Source organism: Oncorhynchus mykiss, chromosome 21, assembly GCF_013265735.2.
Source record: "Oncorhynchus mykiss isolate Arlee chromosome 21, USDA_OmykA_1.1, whole genome shotgun sequence".
Taxonomy (NCBI): Eukaryota; Metazoa; Chordata; class Actinopteri; order Salmoniformes; family Salmonidae; genus Oncorhynchus; species Oncorhynchus mykiss.
The window spans coordinates 54,808,420-54,835,919 of NC_048585.1; the positions used below are offsets into that span (position 1 = coordinate 54,808,420).

Consider the following 27,500-nt stretch of genomic DNA (forward strand, 5'->3'; position numbering starts at 1 on the left):
GCTGGAATCACCACTGTTGATGTTACTTTAGCTTTCAGATGAGTCATAGGAAGGTACAGAGACCGTTTGGGGACCACATGCCTGGGTTCCTCACAGAGCTTTTTAATCTTAACCAGAACCTCTCTCAAATTTAAGAGAATTGACAAGCAAAACTGAGAAAGTAAAAGAGGGGTAAACAGACAGACAGAAGTACAGGCAGATCTGTCTCATTTCACCTTGCAGTGGTTGATGTAGCCCACACTAAGAAATCATCACCGACTTTCAAGCCAGTCCAAAGGACTCCAAAGGCAAGCCACGTCGGATGACAGGCGTCTAAAACCCACTGACCCAGAAGCCTCACAGAAGTTCCTCTCTCCCGTCTTCTCAGCTAACGTTCCTCCAGAGCGGTGCCTCACATCGCCTGGCGTCTTGATCTACACCACCTGACAGTGAGGTGCCGAGCCCATTAATCTCTCCCATCTTCCCCACCGTTTGATCCCATGCTTGAGGACATCAAAGTGTAGGCTCAAGGACAGTGGAGGTGGCGGTGCAACTGCACAGCCATTCTGGAGCTGACAGGAATCCGACGCCCACACACATAATAACAGCACAACAACACCACGGCGGCCATTTTGGCTCCAGACAAAAACATGCTAATTCTCTTCACCGTTCACGGACAATAATGAAGGGAGGCTAACAACGTGCCAGATTTGTGATTTAAATTACAGTTTGTTTAGATTCTTTCAACTTCTCTTTTTTTTCTCCGACCAGACTGGTTCGTCATGGTGAACCTTAAAAAATTATTCATGAATTACAACAATTAAAACATCAACAGGAGCAGGGTGGGAATAGTATGTGCATTATTCATATGACTGCTAGAGGGAGACAAGCAGTCACAGCTAATGAGCGGCCAGCGTTTTGAAGTGCAGAGGACCCACAGTGAGGAAGAGGGAAGTAATGAAGTACTATTGTGAGACCACAGGAGGGGAGAACAGCTCGTAATAAGGTCCGGAACGAAGCAAATGGAATGGCATCAAACACAGAGGGAACCATGTATTTGATGCCATTCCATCCATTCCATTCCAGCCATTACCACCAGCCCGTCCTCCCCTATTGTGGTGCCATCAACCTCCTGTGCATGAGACACATTTACTGTTTGATGGCTTTCTATTTCTATCATTAGAACCAGGACCCTGCCACTTGAGGACGTATGTTTTAGAATAACAAAATGTATGTGTTAGAGTGATTGGTTCTGAGCTTCTGAGTCTCTGAAACGGAGAACAGTGGAGATGTCACTGCTGACTGGCCAGTTCTACTAAGTAGAAGCTGCACTGGTCTGCCCATCAGGCCGAGTCGTGACCCTGTCTCCCTGGCACCAGACGGTGCCCACTGTCCTGCCCTGTGCCACACTGATTAGCTATCTGTCCAAACAGATGCCCGCTCTCGCACCATGCCACCGACCCACTACCTCTCTTTCCCAGCCCCAGTTGATGTTTTGTCGTTCTTCCAAACTGTTCTGTCCGTACTCAGTGCCAGTGTGTCTTCTGAGAAGCACAGCAATGAGATAAACTGACCCACCACCCTTTAAAGGTGCACTATGCAGAAATTGTTCCGCCATTTCCTGATTGCTAAAACTCTAATAATTTAGTGCTTAATTGCAGTTTATGTGACAAAATAAGCTAGTATAGTGTAGAGAATCATTGTACCATCTAAACCGCTGTGAAATATATTTTCCATTACCAAAAAATATTGTTTTTTTCAGCTGTTTAAAGCTGGTGTACAAAACCGAAAGTAAAAAAACACTAAAACAAAACTTAAGAACAGGAAGAATAGAAATAGCGCACATAGATATACCGCTTCTTAGACTTGATTTCAGCGAGAATGACAGATTTATGACTCACATTTCTATGTGAATTTGGTCTGGTTGCCAAAAAAGTTACATATTGCCACTTTAACCTCACAGTGAGTCCCTGTCCTGATAGGTGGACTTGGCTGTGGCACCGATATAACCTGAACAGGTACTATAAAACAAACACAGCCTTTTGATCTTACCTCCAGAGGGAGCTCTCCAGGACCTTGCTGGAGTCGACGTGGTAATACTTGGTCAGGATGAGAATGACCTGAGGAAGACGAAGAGGAGAGAGGAAGAGAGGAGGATGAAGGGTGAGTCTCAACGGTACAATATAAACTGAAACACGTTCACAGATACAGCATGGTAACTATTGCAATAGCAGTATTTGGTTTGATTCAAAATGATTCAAAAATGTATTTTGAAAACTTCTTTCCCTGGGCTGTGGCTGTAATGCTGATGATGAACCGTTTGAGGGAACACAGAGAAACTATTAGCCTGTACAAATAGCTGTCTTGTTTTACACTTTAATTTCAGAAGGAAATGTTTACAGAGTGGTCCTCACGCAAGCCAGATGATGTGTCTTGTTTAACGCTGAATACCACTTCAGGAGGAGCTTCAAATATTAAACCCCTTTAGAGTTTTATTCAAGTACAAGTGCTGAACATTAGGTTTTGTGGGGAAGAAAATCTGCCTTTGATATACAACTCAACAAAGACCTATATCATTCATAGAACCAGAGCATCTTGTCCATCTGTTAATGGAATTTTATCATTCCTATATGTGTTCATTAATCAATTTCATTAAAATCACTCTGTCTGTTTCTGAAAATTTGTAAGACCCTTATTTGCATAAAATAGACAAAGACCAGTCTTATCAAAATTAGATAATAGTATTTATTCTCGGAGCGCGCTGCCATAGAAACACGTACCACAGTTTATATATAAAATATGACGTCATTGGTTATAGAATGAATCTCCTCCTCTCGACCAAGACAAAGCAGGTTCAAAAGTGTATTCCAACCCACTAGCGCACACTTCAGACACACACACTATATCAAGATTAACTTCTGAAGTCTCACCATTATCTATCACTATTTAGCAGACAGTTCCAGATAACGGAAAACCTAGGGAGGCACTCGCTGTCTTATCTAAACGCCCCAGAGTTATAGTTGAGTTGGTTCAAACATAGGTTAATGACCCTATTTGCTTATTTAAAACACACAACACATTCCTCCCCAACCTAGTTGGAATGGTGTTTCTTATGTTTAATTACTCCTTGTTCATGCTACATAATCTCTTCCTTATGAACTAACATTATTAATCAGAAATAACAAAACAGGGTAGAGTTTAATTAGTTATAGTTCTATTTAAATGTAGATATTTTTTAGTCATTATTCATAAAATTCCTAACACCGTCGTACAAAAACATTCACGCACACGTGTGTGTGTGTGTGTGTGTGTGTGTGTGTGTGTGTGTGTGTGTGCTGGCGTGTGTCCCACTCCTTCATTGTTTTTTCTTATTTTCAGAGAACTCTCCGGTTTTGACAGCAGTGCGGCCTGCTGGGCGTGCGTTGCCATGGCGAGGGATGCCGGAGGTTCAGAGAGCGAGCAGTTAGCCCTTTGGAGGTGTTATTGGCAGGTCGGTGGAGTGAGCTGTTAGGATCCAGGGAAGAACACACTGGGCCTTACTGCCCTGGGCTGGTAGTAGCTGATTGGCCCAGGGCCCTGGCCAGGAGCAGGATCCAGGTAAGAACCCACTGGGCCTTACTGCCCAGGGCTGGTAGTAGCTGATTGGCCCAGGGCCCTGGCCAGGAGCAGGATCCAGGTAAGAACCCACTGGGCCTTACTGCCCAGGGCTGGTAGTAGCTGATTGGCCCAGGGCCCTGGCCAGGAGCAGAGGTCTACAGAAGGCTGTGTTGAAGATGGCAGCTGTCGAGACTTCAGTGTATTTTTATTTTTATTTTTTTTATTTCACCTTTATTTAACCAGGTAGGCTAGTTGAGAACAAGTTCTCATTTGCAACTGCGACCTGGCCAAGATAAAGCATAGCAGTGTGAACAGACAGCACAGAGTTACACAGTCTATATACATTGTGTGCAAAAGGCATGAGGAGGTAGGCGAATAATTACAATTTTGCAGATTAACACTGGAGTGATAAATGATCAGATGGCCATGTACAGGTAGAGATAATGGTGTGCAAAAGAGCAGAAAATAAAATAAATAAAAACAGTATGGGGATGAGGTAGGTAAAAATGGGTGGGCTATTTACCGATAGACTATGTACAGCTGCAGCAATCGGTTAGCTGCTCAGATAGCAGATGTTTGAAGTTGGTGAGGGAGATAAAAGTCTCCAACTTCAGCGATTTTTGCAATTCGTTCCAGTCACAGGCAGCAGAGAACTGGAACGAAAGGCGGCCAAATGAGGTGTTGGCTTTAGGGATGATCAGTGAGATACACCTGCTGGAGCGCGTGTTACAGGTGGGTGACCAGTGAACTGAGATACGGCGGAGCTTTACCTAGCATGGACTTGTAGATGACCTGGAGCCAGTGGGTCTGGCGACGAATATGTAGCGAGGGCCAGCCGACTAGAGCATACAGGTCGCAGTGGTGGGTGGTATAAGGTGCTTTAGTGACAAAACGGATGGCACTGTGATAAACTGCATCCAGTTTGCTGAGTAGAGTGTTGGAAGCAATTTTGTAGATGACATCGCCGAAGTCGAGGATCGGTAGGATAGTTTTACTAGGGTAAGTTTGGCGGCGTGAGTGAAGGAGGCTTTGTTGCGGAATAGAAAGCCGACTCTAGATTTGATTTTCGATTGGAGATGTTTGATATGAGTCTGGAAGGAGAGTTTACAGTCTAGCCAGACACCTAGGTACTTATAGATGTCCACATATTCAAGGTCGGAACCATCCAGGGTGGTGATGCTAGTCAGGCGTGCGGGTGCAGGCAGCGAACGGTTGAAAAGCATGCATTTGGTTTTACTAGCGTTTAAGAGCAGTTGGAGGCCACGGATGGAGTGTTGTATGGCATTGAAGCTCGTTTGGAGGTTAGATAGCACAGTGTCCAAGGACGGGACGGAAGTATATAGAATGGTGTCGTCTGCGTAGAGGTGGATCGGGGAATCGCCCGCAGCAAGAGCAACATCATTGATATATACAGAGAAAAGAGTCGGCCCGAGAATTGAACCCTGTGGCACCCCCATAGAAACTGCCAGAGGACCGGACAGCATGCCCTCCGATTTGACACACTGAACTCTGTCTGCAAAGTAGTTGGTTAACCAGGCAAGGCAGTCATCAGAAAAACCGAGGCTACTGAGTCTGCCAATAAGAATATGGTGATTGACAGTGTCAAAAGCCTTGGCAAGGTCGATGAAGACGGCTGCACAGTACTGTCTTTTATCGATGACGGTTATGATATCGTTTAGTACCTTGAGCGTGGCTGAGGTGCACCCGTGACCGGCTCGGAAACCAGATTGCACAGCAGAGAAGGTACGGTGGGATTCGAGATGGTCAGTGACCTGTTTGTTGACTTGGCTTTCGAAGACCTTAGATAGGCAGGGCAGGATGGATATAGGTCTGTAACAGTTTGGGTCCAGGGTGTCTCCCCCTTTGAAGAGGGGGATGACTGCGGCAGCTTTCCAATCGTTGGGGATCTCAGACGATATGAAAGAGAGGTTGAACAGGCTGGTAATAGGGGTTGCGACAATGGCGGCGGATAGTTTCAGAAATAGAGGGTCCAGATTGTCAAGCCCAGCTGATTTGTACGGGTCCAGGTTTTGCAGCTCTTTCAGAACATCTGCTATCTGGATTTGGGTAAAGGAGAACCTGGAGAGGCTTGGGCGAGTAGCTGCGGGGGGGGCGGAGCTGTTGGCCGAGGTTGGAGTAGCCAGGCGGAAGGCATGGCCAGCCGTTGAGAAATGCTTGTTGAAGTTTTCGATAATCATGGATTTATCGGTGGTGACCGTGTTACCTAGCCTCAATGCAGTGGGCAGCTGGGAGGAGGTGCTCATGTTCTCCATGGACTTCACAGTGTCCTATAACTTTTTGGAGTTGGAGCTACAAGATGCAAATTTCTGCCTGAAGAAGCTGGCCTTAGCTTTTCTGACAGACTGCGTGTATTGGTTCCTGACTTCCCTGAACAGTTGCATATCGCGGGGACTATTCGATGCTATTGCAGTCCGCCACAGGATGTTTTTGTGCTGGTCGAGGGCAGTCAGGTCTGGAGTGAACCAAGGGCTATATCTGTTCTTAGTTCTGTATTTTTTGAACGGAGCATGCTTATCTAAAATGGTGAGGAAGTTACTTTTAAAGAATGACCAGGCATCCTCAACTGACGGGATGAGGTCAATGTCCTTCCAGGATACCCGGGCCAGGTCGATTAGAAAGGCCTGCTCACAGAAGTGTTTTAGGGAGCGTTTGACAGTGATGAGGGGTGGTCGTATGAACCACAGTGCAGAGTATAGGTCGTCACGGGTCCAAGAAGTTGGATCCATTCCCGAAATGAACCTGGGGCTTTCTCACCCGGGCCTGATATGCATAAATAAAGAGACCTGTTCCGAATGGTTCCAGCCTAGGTTCCGGCCTAGGTTCCGGCCTAGGTTCCGGCCTAGGTTCCGGCCTAGGTTCCGACCTTTCTAGGGAGTTTTTCCTAGCCACCATGCTTCTACATCGCTTGTTGTTTGGGGTTTTAGACTGGGTTTCTGTACAGCACTTTGTGTAAAAAGGGATTTATAAAGACATTTGATTGAAATTTGATAGATTTTTTCAAGTTGGCTGGATGTTCTTTGGGTGGTGGAGCATTCTTGATATACACAGGAAACTGTTGAGTGTGTAAAAAACAGCAGCGTTGCAGTTCTGGACACAAACCGGTGCGTCTGGCACCTACTACCATACCCTGTTCAAAGGCACTTAAATATTTTATCTTGCCATTCTCCCTCCGAATGGCACACAGACACAATCCATGTCTCAAGGCTTAAAAATAATTCTTTAACCTGTCTCCTCCCCTTCATCTACACTGATTGAAGTGGATTTAACAAGTGACATCAATATTTCTCTAGCTTTCACATGGATTCACTGGGACATGGGACATGTAAAGGGCAGGTGTTCCTAATGTTGTGTACACTCTGTGTATGTTGCTGCTACTGTTTATTTGTCTGTCATTTTATTCCTAGTTATATGTGCATATCTTCCTCAATTACCTCGTACCCCTGCACATTGACTCAGTACTGGAACCCCTTGTATTCAGCCATGTTATCATTACTCATAGACTCAGTACTGGAACCCCTCAGCCCAGTTATCATTACTCATAGACTCAGTGCTGGAACCCCTCAGCCCAGTTATCATTACTCATAGACTCAGTACTGGAACCCCTCAGCCCAGTTATCATTACTCATAGACTCAGTACTGGAACCCCTCAGCCCAGTTATCATTACTCATAGACTCAGTACTGGAACCCCTCAGCCCAGTTATCATTACTCATAGACTCAGTACTGGAACCCCTCAGCCCAGTTATCATTACTCATAGACTCAGTGCTGGAACCCCTTGTATAGCCCAGTTATCATTACTCATAGACTCAGTACTGGAACCCCTCAGCCCAGTTATCATTACTCATAGACTCAGTACTGGAACCCCTCAGCCCAGTTATCATTACTCATAGACTCAGTACTGGAACCCCTCAGCCCAGTTATCATTACTCATAGACTCAGTGCTGGAACCCCTTGTATAGCCCAGTTATCATTACTCATAGACTCAGTACTGGAACCCCTCAGCCCAGTTATCATTACTCATAGACTCAGTACTGGAACCCCTCAGCCCAGTTATCATTACTCATAGACTCAGTGCTGGAACCCCTCAGCCCAGTTATCATTACTCATAGACTCAGTACTGGAACCCCTCAGCCCAGTTATCATTACTCATAGACTCAGTACTGGAACCCCTCAGCCCAGTTATCATTACTCATAGACTCAGTACTGGAACCCCTCAGCCCAGTTATCATTACTCATAGACTCAGTGCTGGAACCCCTCAGCCCGGTTATCATTACTCATTGTGTATTTAATATTACTTTCATTATTACATGTTTTACTTTTCTATTATTTCTCTATTTTCTCTGCATTGTTGGGAAGGGCCTGTCAGAAAGCATTTCACTGCTAGTCTACACCTGTTCTTTACAAAGCATGTGACTAAATTCAATTTGGTTTGAGATGACTCGTTCATATCCATACAATTTCCATCCATTTTCAGATGAGTTGAACCTTTGACAGCCTGACGCATATTTTAGCCAATTAGAAAAGATTAATCGGTTCTAATTTGGTGTTTGTTCTCTACGGATCAGTCTGGCCAAAGCCTTAGGCCCTCAACAAACTTTAGTGTTGCCCCCTTGTGCCAGGGCAGAGCAATGCAGCTATAGGGATTTTTATTCCAAGAGGACAACAGGCCTCTTTTATGGAGGCTGAGCTACTCTTTAAAGCCCACACTGGGACTCAAGAGAGAGTTACATTATACACATAACCCAGAGTCGGTCGGTCCAAGCTCCACATCTCGGACCGACCACTGAGTGGAACACTAAGTGTACTTCGAGAGTAGCTCCAATCCCCATTCCACAACAGAGAGCCGAGTTCTATCTAAGGCACTCTACAGACTCTCAAGACACTTTGGCTCAAAGCTACTCAAGCTCAAAGTTCCATCCCTGCGGTAGCTTGGGGTTCCAAAGACACTTTGGCTCAAGCTACTCCAGCTCAAAGTTCCATCTCTGCGGTAGCTTGGGGTTCCAAAGACACTTTGGCTCAAAGCTACTCCAGCTCAAAGTTCCATCCCTGCGGTAGCTTGGGGTTCCAAAGACACTTTGGCTCAAAGCTACTCCAGCTCAAAGTTCCATCCCTGCGGTAGCTTGGGGTTCCAAAGACACTTTGGCTCAAGCCCTGCATTAAAGACCAAAATTGGTTAAAGAAAATTGTGATAAATAAAAAATGCTAACAGTTTCATTTAAGGACCAAAATAATTGACAGCTGTGCCATATAGATTGCAAAATAGTTGGGAACAGATTATCGATATACTGATTCCATGGTTTATGAACTGATACACAAAATAACGCCGAAGTTCTTCAATTTAAATTATTAAACAAAATCCTTGGAACCAATAGAATGTAATATATTTGGGGGACACAACCATCCCAGATTTGCAGATTTTACTGCAAAGAGACAGAATCATTAGATCATTTGTTTTGGTACTGCACATATGTAGCTTGTTTTTGGTAGCAGGTTCAGGAATGGATGAGGAATTGCAACATTTACCTGGAGCTAACTCTGCAAATAACACTGATGGGTGACTTGAAAAGTCATAGTCAATTGATCAACAATATAATAATACACTTAGCAAAAATGTTTATCTTTAATTTACAATCTGTAGAAACTATGACAATAGAAAGATTCAGAACTTTTGTGAAACATCACAGCACAGTTGAAAAATATATGGCAAAAATAAATCAAAACTGGATGGTGTTCAGAGATAGATGGAGGGGTTAAGTATAGCTGAAGGATGGGACTGGATGGTGTTCAGAGATAGATGGGAGGGGTTAAGTATAGCTGAAGGATGGGACTGGATGGTGTTCAGAGATAGATGGGAGGGGTTAAGTATAGCTGAAGGATGGGACTGGATGGTGTTCAGAGATAGATGGGAGGGGTTAAGTATAGCTGAAGGATGGGACTGGATGGTGTTCAGAGATAGATGGGAGGGGTTAAGTATAGCTGAAGGATGGGACTGGATGGTGTTCAGAGATAGATGGGAGGGGTTAAGTATAGCTGAAGGATGGGACTGGATGGTGTTCAGAGATAGATGGGAGGGGTTAAGTATAGCTGAAGGATGGGACTGGATGGTGTTCAGAGATAGATGGGAGGGGTTAAGTATAGCTGAAGGATGGGACTGGATGGTGTTCAGAGATAGATGGGAGGGGTTAAGTATAGCTGAAGGATGGGACTGGATGGTGTTCAGAGATAGATGGGAGGGGTTAAGTATAGCTGAAGGATGGGACTGGATGGTGTTCAGTGATAGATGGGAGGGGTTAAGTATAGCTGAAGGATGGGACTGGATGGTGTTCAGAGATAGATGGGAGGGGTTAAGTATAGCTGAAGGATGGGACTGGATGGTGTTCAGAGATAGATGGGAGGGGTTGAGTAGAGCTCAAGGAATGGGACTGGATGGTGTTCAGATATAGATGGGAGGGGTTAAGTATAGCTGAAGGATGGGACTGGATGGTGTTCAGAGATAGATGGGAGGGGTTGAGTATAGCTGAAGGATGGGACTGGATGGTGTTCAGAGATAGATGGAAGGGGTTGAGTAGAGCTCAAGGAATGGGACTGGATGGTGTTCAGAGATAGATGGGAGGGGTTGAGTAGAGCTCAAGGAATGGGACTGGATGGTGTTCAGAGATAGATGGGAGGGGTTAAGTATAGCTGAAGGATGGGACTAAAAACAAACAGAAGACAACTATTGAAAAATATTCTGTGTCTGTAAAATGTATACAGAATGTAAAGTATAAACTGGAAGTAAAAGCTTAAGTGTTATTGTCCATTAGTTTACTCCAATTAGGGTGGTAGGGTTAGGGTTAGGGTTAGGGTTAGGGTTAGGGTGGTAGGGTTAGGGTTAGGGTTAGGGTGGTAGGGTTAGGGTTAGGGTTAGGGTTAGGGTTAGGGTTAGGGTTAGGGTGGTAGGGTTAGGGTTAGGGTTAGGGTTAGGGTGGTAGGGTTAGGGTTAGGGTTAGGGTTAGGGGTTAGGGTTAGGGTTAGGGTTAGGGTGGTAGGGTTAGGGTTAGGGTTAGGGTTAGGGTTAGGGTTAGGGTGGTAGGGTTAGGGTTAGGGTTAGGGGAAAATAATATAGGATTTCAAATAAAATAAAATATATACAGTACATCTACAGTATGTATGAGGGACTGGAAATTATTCAGACAATTACATTAATGGAAGCCACAATCTATCTGCAATATTAAAGCTGAAACAAGCTCCTAAAGATTTACTCAGTTACTGCTGGGAAAGTCTATCCCCACAGATGGGGAATTGGAAAGCAGAGATAATCTGAACTTTTACTCAAAGTCATTGAAGTATGTGAAACCGGGAAGGCTCTTGTGTGACATCCTGCGATGCAGCAAGCGAGCATATCCCTCCGCCCCTTGCCTGGCCGCGTGCTGCCCTACTGTGAATCAGCTAGTGACCGTGGCAACAGACTGTCAGCCTCTGCAAAGCTGTCCCTCTCTATCCACACAGCTCTAATGAGACGCCGAGTAAGACCGAGACCTATCTGACTCTCACCAGCCAGAGACGTAATGAAACACCAACGTTGACTTCATCTGCTATGCTGAACATTTGGACTTTTTGCCAATTATGTTTTTTCAAGTTTTAATTGGCCTGCCCTGGTGAGGGAAGTGAGGAAAGTGGTTTACTGACAAGTTTAGGTGTTGATGGAAGGATGAAAGAGAAGAGTAGTGGAGAAGGTGGAAGACTGGCACAGGAGAGAAGGAAGGATATGTCTAGGTAGAACAGGTAGTTGGTCTCTAGTCAATGTCCTCAACTCTCAATTCAATAAAAAGATAAATAGGAAGATGGGACAACTTAACACGGGAGCTGGTGAGCGACCTCTGAACTCTGAGTGCTGGGATCAAGAGTTCCACCAGGATCAGATTCTAGAAGGCTATAAACGGGGAGAAAGTATCTGGTTGTGCATTTCAGATTTCATTGGTGAAGCATTCCTCTGAAGTGCCCCACTTATACAAGATCTACTATTTCATGTAAAAGAGTTGGGTAGTAAATGAGAGCATGCCTCTGCTAGTGTCGCCCGGGACTGGCACAACCACATGTGTGCCCCTGTTTGCAATAGACAGCCCTGCATAAAAATACAGATTGCTTTGGGCGTTGCACATCAAATAGCATCCCAGAAGCGTCCTGTGAAATATGAAAAAGTAAAGAGAGCTTTTCTGTCTTTCTCTCCACTGGGCCGACAGAGATTCGGGGCATCATTCATCTGCATGTCAACACTCCCCTGGTCTTGTATCTGACCAGCCCATAAAAACGCTGCGCCTTCAGAGAAACCCCACGCCACACAGTCCTATCCCTGTGCCACACAGTCCTATCCCTGTGCCACACAGACCTATCCCTGCGCTACAGAGTCCTATCCCTGCCCTACACAGTCCTATCCCTGTGCCACACAGTCCTATCTCTGTGCTACACAGTTCTATCCCTGTGCCACACAGTCCTATCCCTGTGCCACACAGTCCTATCCCTGTGCTACACAGTCCTATCCCTGTGCCACACAGTCCTATCCCTGTGCCACACAGTCCTATCCCTGTGCCACACTGTCCTATCCCTGTGCCACACAGTCCTATCCCTGTGCCACACAGTCCTATCCCCGTGCCACACAGTCCTATCCCCGTGCTACACAGTCCTATCCCCGTGCCACACAGTCCTATCCCTGTGCCACACAGTCCTATCCCTGTGCCACACAGTCATATCCCTGTGCTACACAGTCCTATCCCTGTGCCACACAGTCCTATCCCTGTGCCACACAGTCCTATCCCTGTGCTACACAGTCCTATCCCTGTGCCACACAGTCCTATCCCTGTGCTACACAGTCCTATCCCTGTGCTACACAGTCCTATCCCTGTGCTACACAGTCCTATCCCTGCCCCACACAGTCCTATCCCTGCACTACACAGTCCTATCCCTGTGCCACACAGTCCTATCCCTGTGCCACACAGTCCTATCCCTGTGCCACACAGTCCTATCCCCGTGCTACACAGTCCTATCCCCGTGCTACACAGTCCTATCCCTGTGCCACACAGTCCTATCCCTGTGCCACACAGTCCTATCCCTGTGCCACACAGTCCTATCCCTGCGCTGCACAGTCCTATCCCTGTGCCACACAGTCCTATCCCTGTGCCACACAGTCCTATCCCTGTGCCACACAGTCCTATCCCTGTGCCACACAGTCCTATCCCTGTGCCACACAGTCCTATCCCTGTGCCACACATTCCTATTACTGTGCCACACAGTCCTATCCCTGCCCCACACAGTCCTATCCCTGCCCCACACAGTTTTATCCTTGTGCTACACAGTCCTATCCCTGCACAGTCCTATCCCTGTGCTACACAGTCCTATCCCTGTGCTACACAGTCCTATCCCTGCCCCACACAGTTCTATCCCTGTGCTACACTGGTTTGAAACTGAGTTTGAGGCTGAGTTCTGCACGAAGGGAAGAAGTGGAGTAGAGAAGTGGAGAAGTGGTGGACAGGGCAAGTCCAAATGCTACCATGAATCACTATGTGGAGGAGGCAGATGGAGCGTTCTGTTGGCGACGACGGGTCTCCCCTCCATGACAAAATTGCTGAATAGTGGAGAAGCTTGATCCCACCGCTTCCACCAACGGGAACTGGCCGGAGCCCGAGAATGCAGCTTGGCAGGCCCCAACTACAACTTATTTTACTGAAAGGGAAAGTTTGGCACATCCGAAAGGTCTTAACAGAGCAGCAGCTTAGAACGATCTTCCTGTTCTTCGGGAACAAGTTAATTATAAATACAAAAAATGAATCGTAACAACTGGAGCCTACATAGATCTGCAAATATGTCAAGACGAGAGAGACAAAGTCTGAGTGGTCATTTTGGAACGAACCATGACGGAAAAGCACGGTGTGGGCATTTTAATGACTGCAAAGTAAGTAAGAGGTCATTTGTGAAGCAATTGACCCTGGAATAGTGTTTTCTTTCAACAAATACATCTCCTATTCACATAAATGTTCTATTCATTAGAGCAGTACAAACACTGGAAACTCCAAGCATTTCACATAAAGAGCTTCATAAAATAAAATGTTTTTGCCACAACGTCCATGCAACCCTTGTGGCAACATTGTCGCAGTCTGATGGTGACCCACTGTGGGAATGTTGTTCGTTAGCCTCGGGATGACATTTACTAGGGAAACATCAACTGGGCAGTCAAGGACCCCTGAATAACAACGCAGAGTTACAAGAGCCCCCAGCGAGCCCTTTACACCAGCGACATCATGAAGTCCAGCTTCACATCACCATCTTGTCTTTTTCTTCTTCCTTGAGACATTCTGCTACACTGGGTGTCTCATTGAGAAGCTATCGTTCAGCTTTAGAAGAGAGAGACGAGAAGAGTTTGGTGAAAGGAAAGGGAATGAACGGAACGAGAGCAGGGATAAAGAGAGAGAGAGAGACGAGAATCGCCAGAGTTGGAGAGAAAGAAGAAGAACGCAGTCATTCATTTTTAAGGCAAAATCTGTGAAAGACAATCACTCTATCAGAGTGTATGACTCCTTGGAGGCGAACACATTTTTCAGAAAACAGACCACACACAGATTCACTTTTCATCACAGTCTGGAAAAAAAGAGGATTCCCGGCCAATTCATATACACACATAGACACACGGATACACACGGACACACACGTAGTAGACACACGGACACACACAGAGACACACGGACACACACGGACACACACGGACACACACGGACACACACAGAGACACACGGACACACACGGACACACGGACACACACAGAGACACACGGACACACATGGACACACACGGACGCACACGGACACACACGGACACACACGTAGACACATGGACACACACATATACACACATATACACACATATACACACATACACACGGACACACACGGACACACACGGACACACATAGAGACACACGGACACACACACATATACACACACAGAGACACACGGACACACACACATACACACACAGAGACACACGGACACACACACATACACACATATACACACGGATACACACGGACACACACATATACACACATATACACACGGATACACACGGACACACACGGGCACACACGTAGACACGCGGACACACACAGGGACACACACGGACACACACATAGACACACGGACACACACGGACACACACGGACACACACAGAGACACACGGACACACACGGACACACACGGACACACACAGAGACACACGGACACAAGCCTATTCTCTTTCATTCTCACATACATTTCAAGTACTCTCCCTCCCTGCCTCCCTCCCTATCTTACAGTTTTTTTTGGATTGCTTTACACACTAAAATTAACATTAGTACACTATAGTAGCCCATATTTGCACAACTATAAGCACATTGTCAACCTCACACTTGTTGCAAAACTCTACACACAGTGATTTGCAAAACACTAAACACACTTAACATACATTACACACAAAAATCTATCATGAAGTCACGTCCTTGCAATACCAAAGCACTGACTGTCAAATTACCACACCGTCCAACCAGTTGGTTCAACACAGTCATCAGGCGTGCAAACACTCGTTTGAAAAAAAACGAAAAGAGTCAGAGAAAGAGTAAGACGAGGAGGACGAGTAGGACGAGGAGGAGGAAGACGAGGAGAACGACGAGGATGAGGAGGACGAGGAGGAGAACGAAGAGGACGAGGAGGAGAACGAGGAGGACGAGGAGGATGAGGAGGAGGAAGGGGAGGAAGAGAAAGAGGAAGAGGAAGACAAGAAGGTGCTCAAAGAGGACCGAATCTGACAAATGAGATCCGCGCAACACTGGTTGACCACGTTGTCAACCACAGCCTGACGCTGAGGGAGGCTGGACTGCGTGTACAGCCAAATCTAAGCCGATATACAGTGGCAAGTGTGATGAGAACATTTAGACTGGAAAATAGGTATTGTAAAAACATCATCATATCAAAAACATCTGCACGGTTTCAGTAACTGCTTACAGTACTGTATTCTATGCACTATCAGCACTTCTGTTACCTTTTCCTGTGAAATTACTGTACTATTGTATACTGGGTTTTTTCTACATAGGATTGAGGGTCAGGGACGACAAGGAGGAAGGCCTCCTATGTTCACAGAACAGCAAGAGAGGGAGATAGTAAACATGGTTTTGGCCAACAATGCTATAACACTCAAGCAGCTCCAAGCTAACATTGTCAATAACCACGCCCTTTTCAACGGTATCCATCAGGTCTCAACATCAACACTGCCACGCATCCTAAACAAATAACATATTCAATTAAAGCAAATTTATCGAGTGCCTTTCGAGCGCAATTCCGAAAGGGTGAAACGACTGCGGCATGATTATGCAGAGGTATGTATTCACTTTAGCAGTGTGATGCTGTCTCATAATATTTTACTGTACTGTATTATGTATACTAGATCTACACTGAACTACACAATTTTGCCTGACACTGTTTTTCTGAAAGTTTTACGAATGGATGGAGAGGAGATCCAGCATGAGTTCATTTACGTAGATGAGGCTGGGTTCAACCTGACGAGAACACGAAGGAGGGGAAGAAACGTCATTGGCCACAGGGCTATAGTCAATGTCCCAGGGCAACGTGGGGGTAATATAACACTCTGTGCAGCCATTACACAGAATAGTGTCCTCCACCGCCATGCCCATATGGGCCCTTACAACACAGCACTCATACTTACATTCTTGGACCAATTGCACAACATAACAGCAGCAAATCAAATCGATCATATGCAATACATTGTTGTCTGGGACAATGTGTCTTTCCACCGCTCTGCTCTGGTTCAGAACACATTTCACCGTCCCATATCTTCCACCATACTCTCCATTCCTCAACCCTATTGAAGAGTTTTTCTCAGCATGGCGGTGGAAGGTATATGATCTCCGTCTCCAGGCTGAGGTACCCCTCATCCAAGCCATGGACGAGGCCTGTGACCAGATGGAGGTAGCAGCAATGCAAGGATGGATTCGTCCTTCAAGACGTTTCTTTCCAAGGTGTCTTGCTAATGACAACATTGCCTGCGATGTTGATGAAATTCTCTGGCCAGATCTAGCTAGGCGAAGAGACAATGTCTAGTTGTTTTTTTTGTAGAACTTACAATATGTAAAGTGACGTTTGGTTACAGTATTATGACTCTCCATGTCAACATTTTGGGCGTGTTGAGAAATAAATGAGTTTCTTCAGTCTGCAACGTTGGTCTTGTGTAGTGTTTGGTGAATTTACATTATATTTGTACTTTGTTGATAGTAGCCTACTCTAATCATAGGGAAGTAGAAGTGTTAAAAGTGTTTTAGGTTTATCACAGCAGAGTGTAACTCGTGTCAACAGAGTATAGTAATGAGAAACGTGTGTGTTTCATATGGTAACAAAGTGTGGTTTTTAAAAAGAAGTGTATAGTTTTTACAAGAGTGTTTAATTTTGCAAAGGATCTGTAGTGTTTTGCTAATTGGGTGTGTGGTTGTGCTAATTGTTTTGAAAACACGGGCCCTGTTTTCAAAACCGTGCTTCAGCAATCAAAAAAAAATGTAATATCTTAGCTAGGTCACAATTACCTCCATTCCTCTCCTTCAATAGCAGTGATAATCAGGGCATTGCCCATTCAGATCTCAGCGTTCGACAACCTCGAGCGGTCATGTCTGTTAGAACACGTTTCTGCACGGACCTCAACCCTCCCTCTGCAGAGCCAGGCACCGGCAGTGACCCATACAAACCCATGCAGACGTTTTAACGGTTGTTTGAGACAGCGACCCCTCATTAAACTGCTCCGGGAGAAAGGGAGATGACTATTACATGGGCCTGTGAGTTCTGCTGGCCCTGCAGTCTAACCAATACAAAGGAATGTCTACTAGACTAACCCTTACACACATGGTAGATTCCATACAGTCAGGCTGAGGTAGTCAGCATTCCACTGGCTGGTTCCCACTATAGTTTATCTGTCTCCTATGCTATAGTATTCTACATTATTCTATAGTATTGTACATTATTCTATAGTATTGTACATTATTCTATGGTATTCTACATTATTCTATAGTATTGTACATTATTCTATAATATTGTACATTATTCTATAGTATTCTACATTATTTTATAGTATTGTACATTATTCTATAGTATTCTAAATTATTCTATAGTATTCTACATTATTTTATAGTATTCTACATTATTCTATAGTATTCTACATTATGCTATAGTATTCTACATTATTCTATAATATTGTACATTATTCTATAATATTGTACATTATTCTATAATATTCTACATTATTCTATAGTATTCTACATTATTCTAGAATATTGTACATTATTCTATAGTATTCTACATTATTCTATAGTATTCTACATTATTCTATAGTATTCTACATTATTCTATAGTATTCTACGTTATTCTATAGTATTGTACATTATTCTATAGTATTCTACATTATTCTATAGTATTCTACATTATTCTATAGTATTGTACATTATTCTATAGTATTGTACATTATTCTATAGTATTCTACATTATTATATAGTATTCTACATTATTCTATAGTATTCTACATTATTCTATAGTATTCTACATTATTCTATAGTATTGTACATTATTCTATAGTATTGTACATTATTCTATAGTATTCTACATTATTCTATAGTATTCTACATTATTCTATAGTATTCTTCTGCTGTCTTTTACTTTTCAATTTTTCTGCTTTTGTCCACCTTTTCTGTTTGTCTGCGTGGTTCAGTCTCCCTCATTGTTTCTGTCTGTCTGTCTGGTTCACTCTCCCTCGTTGTTTCTGTCTGTCTGTCTGGTTCACTCTCCCTCATTGTTTCTGTCTGTCTGCCTCGTTCACTCTCCCTCGTTGTTTCTGTCTGTCTGGTTCACTCTCCCTCATTGTTTCTGTCTGTCTGTCTGGTTCACTCTCCCTCGTTGTTTCTGTCTGTCTGTCTGGTTCACTCTCCCTCATTGTTTCTGTCTGTCTGCCTGGTTCACTCTCCCTCGTTGTTTCTGTCTGTCTGGTTCACTCTCCCTCGTTGTTTCTGTCTGTCTGTCTGGTTCACTCTCCCTCGTTGTTTCTGTCTGTCTGCCTGGTTCACTCTCCCTCGTTGTTTCTGTCTGTCTGTCTGGTTCACTCTACCTCGTTGTTTCTGTCTGTCTGGTTCACTCTCCCTCGTTGTTTCTGTCTGCCTGGTTCACTCGCCCTCGTTGTTTCTGTCTGTCTGCGTGGTTCACTCTCCCTCGTTGTTTCTGTCTGTCTGTCTGGTTCACTCTCCCTCGTTGTTTCTGTCTGTCTGCCTGGTTCACTCTCCCTCGTTGTTTCTGTCTGTCTGTCTGGTTCACTCTCCCTCGTTGTTTCTGTCTGTCTGGTTCACTCTCCCTCGTTGTTTCTGTCTGCCTGGTTCACTCGCCCTCGTTGTTTCTGTCTGTCTGCGTGGTTCACTCTCCCTCGTTGTTTCTGTCTGTCTGTCTGGTTCACTCTACCTCGTTGTTTCTGTCTGTCTGCCTGGTTCACTCTCCCTCGTTGTTTCTGTCTGTCTGTCTGGTTCAGTCTCCCTCGTTGTTTCTGTCTGTCTGTCTGGTTCACTCTCCCTCATTGTTTCTGTCTGTCTGTCTGGTTCACTCTCCCTCGTTGTTTCTGTCTGTCTGCCTGGTTCACTCTCCCTCGTTGTTTCTGTCTGTCTGTCTGGTTCACTCTCCCTCGTTGTTTCTGTCTGTCTGTCTGGTTCACTCTCCCTCGTTGTTTCTGTCTGTCTGTCTGGTTCACTCTCCCTCGTTGTTTCTGTCTGTCTGGTTCACTCTCCCTCGTTGTTTCTGTCTGTCTGTCTGGTTCACTCTCCCTTGTTGTTTCTGTCTGTCTGTCTGGTTCACTCTCCCTCGTTGTTTCTGTCTGTCTGCGTGGTTCACTCTCCCTCGTTGTTTCTGTCTGTCTGTCTGGTTCACTCTCCCTCGTTGTTTCTGTCTGTCTGTCTGGTTCACTCTCCCTCGTTGTTTCTGTCTGTCTGCGTGGTTCACTCTCCCTCGTTGTTTCTGTCTGTCTGTCTGGTTCACTCTCCCTCGTTGTTTCTGTCTGTCTGTCTGGGTCACTCTCCCTCGTTGTTTCTGGGTCTAGGGGTGAAGGTTGGGTGTTGGGTTGAAACCCAGAGGTGATGGGTTCTTGAATGTCCTTACTTGGACAGACAGAGGGGATGAGGGGTGAGGGAAGAGCGCTGGAGATTGAACCAAACCTGGAGGGTCTTGATATTGGGTCGATCAAGTCCTGGCTTGAACTATGACTGCAAAGACTGCAAATCATATCAAATGTTTAATTGTTACGTGCCGAATAAAACAGGTGTAGGAAGAACTTACTGTGAAATGCTTACTCACATAATATGATGCTGGGAGCTAGGTGGTGTACTCATGTTGTATTTATCCTGGAGATTACCTATGTCACCGACAACCTTTGTATTAGTTTGAAACCAAAAAAATCTTTGATCGTTTCAGTTGTGTGAGTCAACAAGGACAAATGGGGACAAAAATAGAGCATATGCTCCCACATGCCCCAAAAATATATATTTGAACACAGGCAATGATGTTTCTGTCACTACCAGATCTTTAGTTCAGCTGCCACACCTCAAACACAATCCTCCCTGATCTGTAGTTCAGCTGCCACACCTCAAACTCAATCTACCCTGATCTGTAAGTCAGCTGTCACACCTCAAACTCAATCTACCCTGATCTGTAGTTCAGCTGCCACACCTCAAACTCAATCTACCCTGATCTGTAGTTCAGCTGCCACACCTCAAACACAATCTACCCTGATCTGTAGTTCAGCTGCGACAACTCAAACACAATCTACCCTGATCATCTCTGTAAGACGACAGTCAGCCAGTCTATCTGAAAGACCACAGAGAGAAGAAAGCAGAGACATGAAAGAGTGGTAGAGGGGGTCGCTCTCTCACTCATTCCATCTGTGACTGACCACAGACCCCCTCCGTTCCTGCATCCAGCCGGGTGGTCAATAAAACCTTTCCAGAACGGAAAAATGAAAGGAGAAAAATAAATAAGAGTAGAAAACAGGTGGGGATTTGGAAGCAGACCGAGAGCTGTGAAGAAGAGGGGTGGAAGCGCCAAGTGTGTGTGTATGTGTGTGTGTGTGTGTGTGCCTATACCAAGACACAACACAACACACTGCCTATACCAAGACACAACACACTGTCTATACCAAGACACAACACACTGCCTATACCAAGACACAACACACTGTCTATACCAAGACACAACGCACTGCCTATACCAAGACACAACACACTGTCTATACCAAGACACAACACACTGTCTATACCAAGACACAACACACTGCCTATACCAAGACACAACACACTGTCTATACCAAGACACAACACACTGTCTATACCAAGACACAACACACTGTCTATACCAAAACACAACACACTGTCTATACCAAGACACAACACACTGCCTATACCAAGACACAACACACTGTCTATACCAAGACACAACACACACACTGTCTATACCAATACACAACACACTGTCTATACCAAGACACAACACACTGCCTATACCAAGACACAACACACTGCCTATACCAAGACACAACACACTGCCTATACCAAGACACAACACACACACTGCCTATACCAAGACACAACACACTGTCTATACCAAGACACAACACACTGCCTATACCAAGACACAACACACACGCTGTCTATACCAAGACACAACACACTGTCTATACCAAGACACAACACACTGTCGATACCAAGACACAACACACTGTCTATACCAGACACAACACACTGTCGATACCAAGACACAACACACTGCCTATACCAAGACACAACACACTGCCTATACCAAGACACAACACACACACTGTCTATACCAAGACACAACACACTGTCTATACCAAGACACAACACACTGCCTATACCAAGACACAACACACTGTCTATACCAAGACACAACACAACACACTACCTATACCAAGACACAACACAACACACTGCCTATACCAAGACACAACACACTGTCTATAACAAGACACAACACAACACACTGCCTATACCAAGACACAACACACTGCCTTTTCCAAGACAAAACACACACCCTGCCTATACCAAGACACAACACACACACTGCCTATACCAAGACACAACACACTGCCTATACCAAGACACAACACACTGCCTTTTCCGAGACAAAACACACACCCTGCCTATACCAAGACACAACCCCCACACTGCCTATACCAAGACACAACACACTGCCTATACCAAGACACAACACACTGCCTATACCAAGACACAACACACTGCCTATACCAAGACACAACACACACTGTCTATACCAAGACACAACACACTGCCTATACCAAGACACAACACACTGCCTATACCAAGACACAACACACTGTCTATACCAAGACACAACACACTGCCTATACCAGACACAACACACACACTGTCTATACCAAGACACAACACACTGCCTATACCAGACACAACACACACACTGCCTATACCAAGACACAACACACTGCCTATACCAAGACACAACACACACACTGCCTATACCAAGACACAACACACTGTCTATACCAAGACACAACACACTGCCTATACCAAGACACAACACACTGCCTATACCAGACACAACACACACACTGCCTATACCAAGACACAACACACTGCCTATACCAAGACACAACACACACACTGCCTATACCAAGACACAACACACTGTCTATACCAAGACACAACACACACACTGCCTATACCAAGACACAACACATACACTGCCTATACCAAGACACAACACACTGCCTATACCAAGACACAACACACACACTGCCTATACCAAGACACAACACACTGCCTATACCAAGACACAACACACACACTGCCTATACCAAGACACAACACACTGTCTATACCAAGACACAACACACACACTGCCTATACCAAGACACAACACACTGTCTATACCAAGACACAACACACTGCCTATACCAAGACACAACACACTGCCTATACCAAGACACAACACACACACACTGCCTATACCAAGACACAACACACTGTCTATACCAAGACACACACACTGCCTATACCAAGACACAACACACTGCCTATACCAAGACACAACACACACACTGCCTATACCAAGACACAACACACTGTCTATACCAAGACACAACACACTGTCGATACCAAGACACAACACACTGCCTATACCAAGACACAACACACACACTGCCTATACCAAGACACAACACACTGCCTATACCAAGACACAACACACTGCCTATTCCAAGACACAGATAAATGTGTGTTCATGTCCCAGAATATGTTGGCACGGTTTGCCAGCCATTGACTTCGTCTCGGGCCTAACAACACACGTGCCAATCTATCCTCTAAACACTGGCTTCTCGGGCATTATCACTTAATTATGCGTGATAATTTGAATATGTTTTTTTTTTTAATAGAGTTGTTTTTAAAAATGGTTGACTTTGAAACCCAATCAAGAGGCTAGTACAATCCCTTTGGGGTCGACCAGGTCGGGTCGTTATGAACCCAGCCTGACTGAGTCTGAGTGCTTAACGATGGTATTTGGAGTTCATTTGTTTTCTTACAATGAAACAGAAATATACTATGCATAAATGGTTTGCTTCCCAAATGCCTAGTGTCGTATATTGTTCACTATGCTTCATAGAGTTAAAACCTTATTTTTTCCCCCTTTCCCTCTCTCCCTCTCACGCACCTCGAAAGCCATGAATGAGAAAATAAGAGAGAAAGATTATTTGAGCCTGATGCCATTCTAAATCACTCATTTAATCATCCAATCCAATATACCAATAGTAGTCTTCATTACACTGCACTACAAACGCTACAGAGAAGTGAGCCGAACAGAACGGAGGGAGAGGCTACGCAAATACATTAGAATGAAACTGTTCTCCCAGGCTAAAGTGAGCATTAGTACGCTTAATTGAGTTTGATGCTTTTGGCTGTGCTGCTCCATTACCTGTCAACTGAAGCACGACGCTCCCTCAACAATGAACAAAGGATTTCAACACCAACCACCTCTCCCCTCAGATGCACAATTTCTTGTCCCCCCCCCCCCCCCACACACACTCTCAACTCTCACGCTACCACAAAGACTAACTTTCTCTTCTCGTTTGCTGTCAAGCACACTTCTTCTTACTCTACCTCTTTCCCTCCGTTACCTCCTCTCTGTCTCTCTCTCTCTCTATCTGTCTCTCTCTCTGTCTCTCTCTCTCTGTCTCTCTCTCTCTCTCTCTCTGTCTCTCTCTCTCTGTCTCTCTCTCTCTGTCTCTCTCTCTTTCTCTCTGTCTCTCTCTGTCTCTCTCTCTCTCTCTCTGTGTCTCTCTCTCTCTCTCTCTCTCTCTCTGTCTCTCTCTCTGTCTCTCTCTGCCTCTCTCTCTCTCACTCTCTCTCTGTCTCTTTCTCTGTCCCTCTCTCTGTCTCTCTCTCTCTCTGTGTCTCTCTCTCTCTCTCTCTGTCTCTCTCGCTCTCTCTGTCTCTCTCTCTCTCTCTGCTACAGCACCTCCAACAGAACTCCACCAAACGCCACTTCATCTGCAGAAGACCTCAAACTCCCACTGACACAAAGCTCCACTGTGGCGTCAATAACATAAGTAGACTGAAAAAGTTGTGAGGGAGTGAAACACGGAAAAATACCTGTTCCTCACTCAAACCCATAAATCTAGCAAGACGGTGCACCAATAAACTAAAGCAATGAGACGTCTTGTAAACGTTAAAAGCAGAGCCAAAGACATTGATGTCAAAAGGAAAGTTGTGAAAATGCATGACATCCAGAACTGAAAGAGAGAGAGAGAGAGTCCAGGTTCATGTTGGCTAGGAAACCCATCTATGTTCCTTTTAAAGACATTCACATTTGAGTCATTTATCCAGAGCGACTTGGTGAGTACATACATTTGAATTCATACTGGTCCCACTTTTGGGCTGGATGTGTCAATGTGTATTTCATACATGCATAATCTATGAGCAGAAGTACTGTCTAACCTCTATTAGCCCCGAAATTCCTAGTTTGAAAGCAACTTTTTTACTGGAAGCGTTGTGGCGCCATTTTCCCTACATTTTCCCCCACATGGGCCAGCCCCCTAGCAATTTGAGGTTCCAGCCAATAAGCTTCAGCCCCTCGCCATTTGACTGACAGCTAGCCAGATCCACACATAGTAGAGAAAGAGAGAGAAAGAGAGAGAGAGAGAGACAGAGAGACAGAGAGAGAAAGAGACAGAGAGAGAAAGAGACAGAGAGAGAGACAGAGAGAGAGAGACAGAGAGAGAGAGAGAGTGAGACAGAGAGAGGGACAGAGAGAGAGAGAGAGAGACAGAGAGAGAGAGAGACAGAGAGAGAGAGAGACAGAGGGAGAGAGAGAGAGAAAGAGAGAGAGAGAGAGAGAGAGAGAGAGAGAAAGAGAGACAGCCAGCCAGCCAGCCAGCCAGCAATGACATGGTAGTAGTACGCAGTTTTCAGAGACCACATTTGGCTCGTGAGTGCTACTTTCAGAAGTACTGGCTAAAAAGTACACAAAAGTACCGGAGAATCTCTTTAAGTAAGGCAAAGTGTACACTAGCTGTCTAGACTACAGTGAGAACAGAGTGTGCCCTGTCTCTGTGCAGTGACACTGCAGGGGTGTATGATTGGGTCTGTCAGAGACTTCGTAAACAGATCAGATATTGTGCTTGTGAACTCCGTAGCTCAGTTGATTACACATTTCGCTTTTTTAACACCAGGGTAGTGGGTTTGACTCCCAGGACCACCTGTACGTAAAACATTTATGCACACGCGACCGCGAGTCGCTTTGGATAAAAGAGTCTGCTAAATGTCCTATATTATTATTATTATTATTATTATATATTTACTCATTTGAGACTGCCCATGTGACAAGAGCTAATTCAAGCAAAAGGGAGGTTGATATTCTGCACACTCACACACAAAGGATTCAACTCTTTCCAGCAGATGTCATTGTGTACACCTGGGTATATATTATATTGTAAACACCACACGGAGACATGACATTAAGACTACTTCAAGCATACAGAGCAGGAGGTGGACACCAGATGCGCTCCCTCTCTCTCTCTCTCTCTCTCTCTCTCTCTCTCTCTCTCTCTCTCTCTCTCTCTCTCTCTCTCTCTCTCTCTCTCTCCCCAATTCTCTCCATCTCCCTCTACCCTTCATTCTTGTGTGACGGCTTGGAGCGGTGGAAGATTGGAAGATGGGAAATGTCAGCTGGTGCAGATGGCAGAGGGATCCCAGCTAGCACATAACGTTCTGAGAACCATATGTTTCTTAGAGCTTGGTGAGAGCCTTGGTTGTCCTATGGTTATTTAGCAAACAACCTTCCCACAAATGTATGGGAATGGTGCAGGATAGTTGCTTGGCTTTGGAACATTCTCAGGACATTTAAGGATCTTGACAAAAAAAAAACATTATCTTCTTGGTATTTCATTACTTTAACAGAAAGTTTCCTAAAAGTTCAAACATGGTTACATTTAAATTCAATTTTGGTAATGCTCTAGGAATTTTCTCCAACTGGTTTGACATTGGAATGTTCTCAAATAGCTTTTTGTGGGAATAACGTTTCCTACAAGTTAGCCTCATGGTTCTATTTAAAGTCATGTTCTCACATTGTAACACAGGCTTTAAGAAACAACTTTCTTCCATGGGAATTTCAGTACTTCAGCATAACGTTTCCTGCAGGTTTCCTAATGATTCTATTCAAAGTCATGTTCTCACATTGTAACATAGGCTTTAAGAAACAACTTTCTTCCATGGGAATTTCAGTACTTCAGCATAACGTTTCCTGCATGATTCTATTTAAAGTCATGTTCTCAAATTGTTGCAATAAAGAAAACTTTCCTAAGAAATCACAAAAAAAACTTTAGCAACGTTCCGAGAATGTTATTTAGAAGCATATACAATCTGTTCTCAGCATGAACAAAACTCTGTCTATCTTTGATCTTGTTAAGTGTGTTCAGTTAAGTGTGTTCAGGTGTGTTAGCCACGCCCTCTAACTGGCATCACGTAATGTTAATGACTGTTTCCTTTGAAATGGAGTCTGTTTGAATAGACTAAAATGAACAGCTTTGTGTGAGTAAAAAAAAACAAGGCATGTTAGCTCCATCCTGGTGGCACAGTGGACTAATTCCATGGATAGGCAACAGAAGATCATAGGTTTGAATCTCACTGATGCCGTGCCACAATAAAACTAAATGTGTTTGCATAATTAATTCCTAAGCAAATTCATTTAGATTTGTACTTGGAGTTCAAAACAGTTAAGTGAGCAGTGTTTTTAAAAGTCTTATTGAAATATGTTCTCAGAATGTTATTTAATTAACTTCAAATAACCTATAATTTCCATTCCCAGAACATTAATAAAACCTCCCAGGAAAATGTTCAGGGAACCATAATAAAACGTTCTCAGAACCTCCCTGCAACCTAAAAATAAACTTTCCTACTTCCATTCTCAAAACATTAAAAAAAAAAAAAAATTCCAGTCAGGAAACGTATGGCTTTGTTCCCAGAGCCAATGGGAAACCAAACACGTACGTTCCCAAAACTTCCAAGGAACCAAATGTGCAAGCTGGGCGTTTTCCTGAGTCTGTGCGGTGGTGCCCGTCCCTGAGGCCTAGGCTCATCCATAAACATGGCACACAGAGTGTTGAAGGGGAGGGAAAGGTTGGGCAAGCCTTAAATGAGATGGATTATTTATCAAGATCTGCTCTTTGTTACCACATAGGAGACCCACACAGAAGCTCAGATTGAAAGGAAGAACAAAGGAGAACGAAGGAAGGAACGAGAAAGAGAGGGAAACGGGGGGGGGGGG

At 44.6% G+C, this 27,500-nt stretch overlaps 1 protein-coding gene across 3 annotated transcripts in view; it reads right to left on the minus strand.

Moving 5' to 3' along the window:
• sorcs2 (sortilin-related VPS10 domain containing receptor 2) overlaps positions 1–27,500 on the minus strand; it is a 407,416-nt gene that overhangs the window by 290,342 nt on the left and 89,574 nt on the right. For all 3 annotated transcript variants that reach the window (XM_036958238.1, XM_036958237.1, XM_036958236.1), the window contains exon 2: positions 2,032–2,099. In XM_036958238.1, the coding sequence (XP_036814133.1) occupies positions 2,032–2,099 (68 nt within the window). The remainder of the gene's footprint in view (positions 1–2,031; positions 2,100–27,500) is intronic.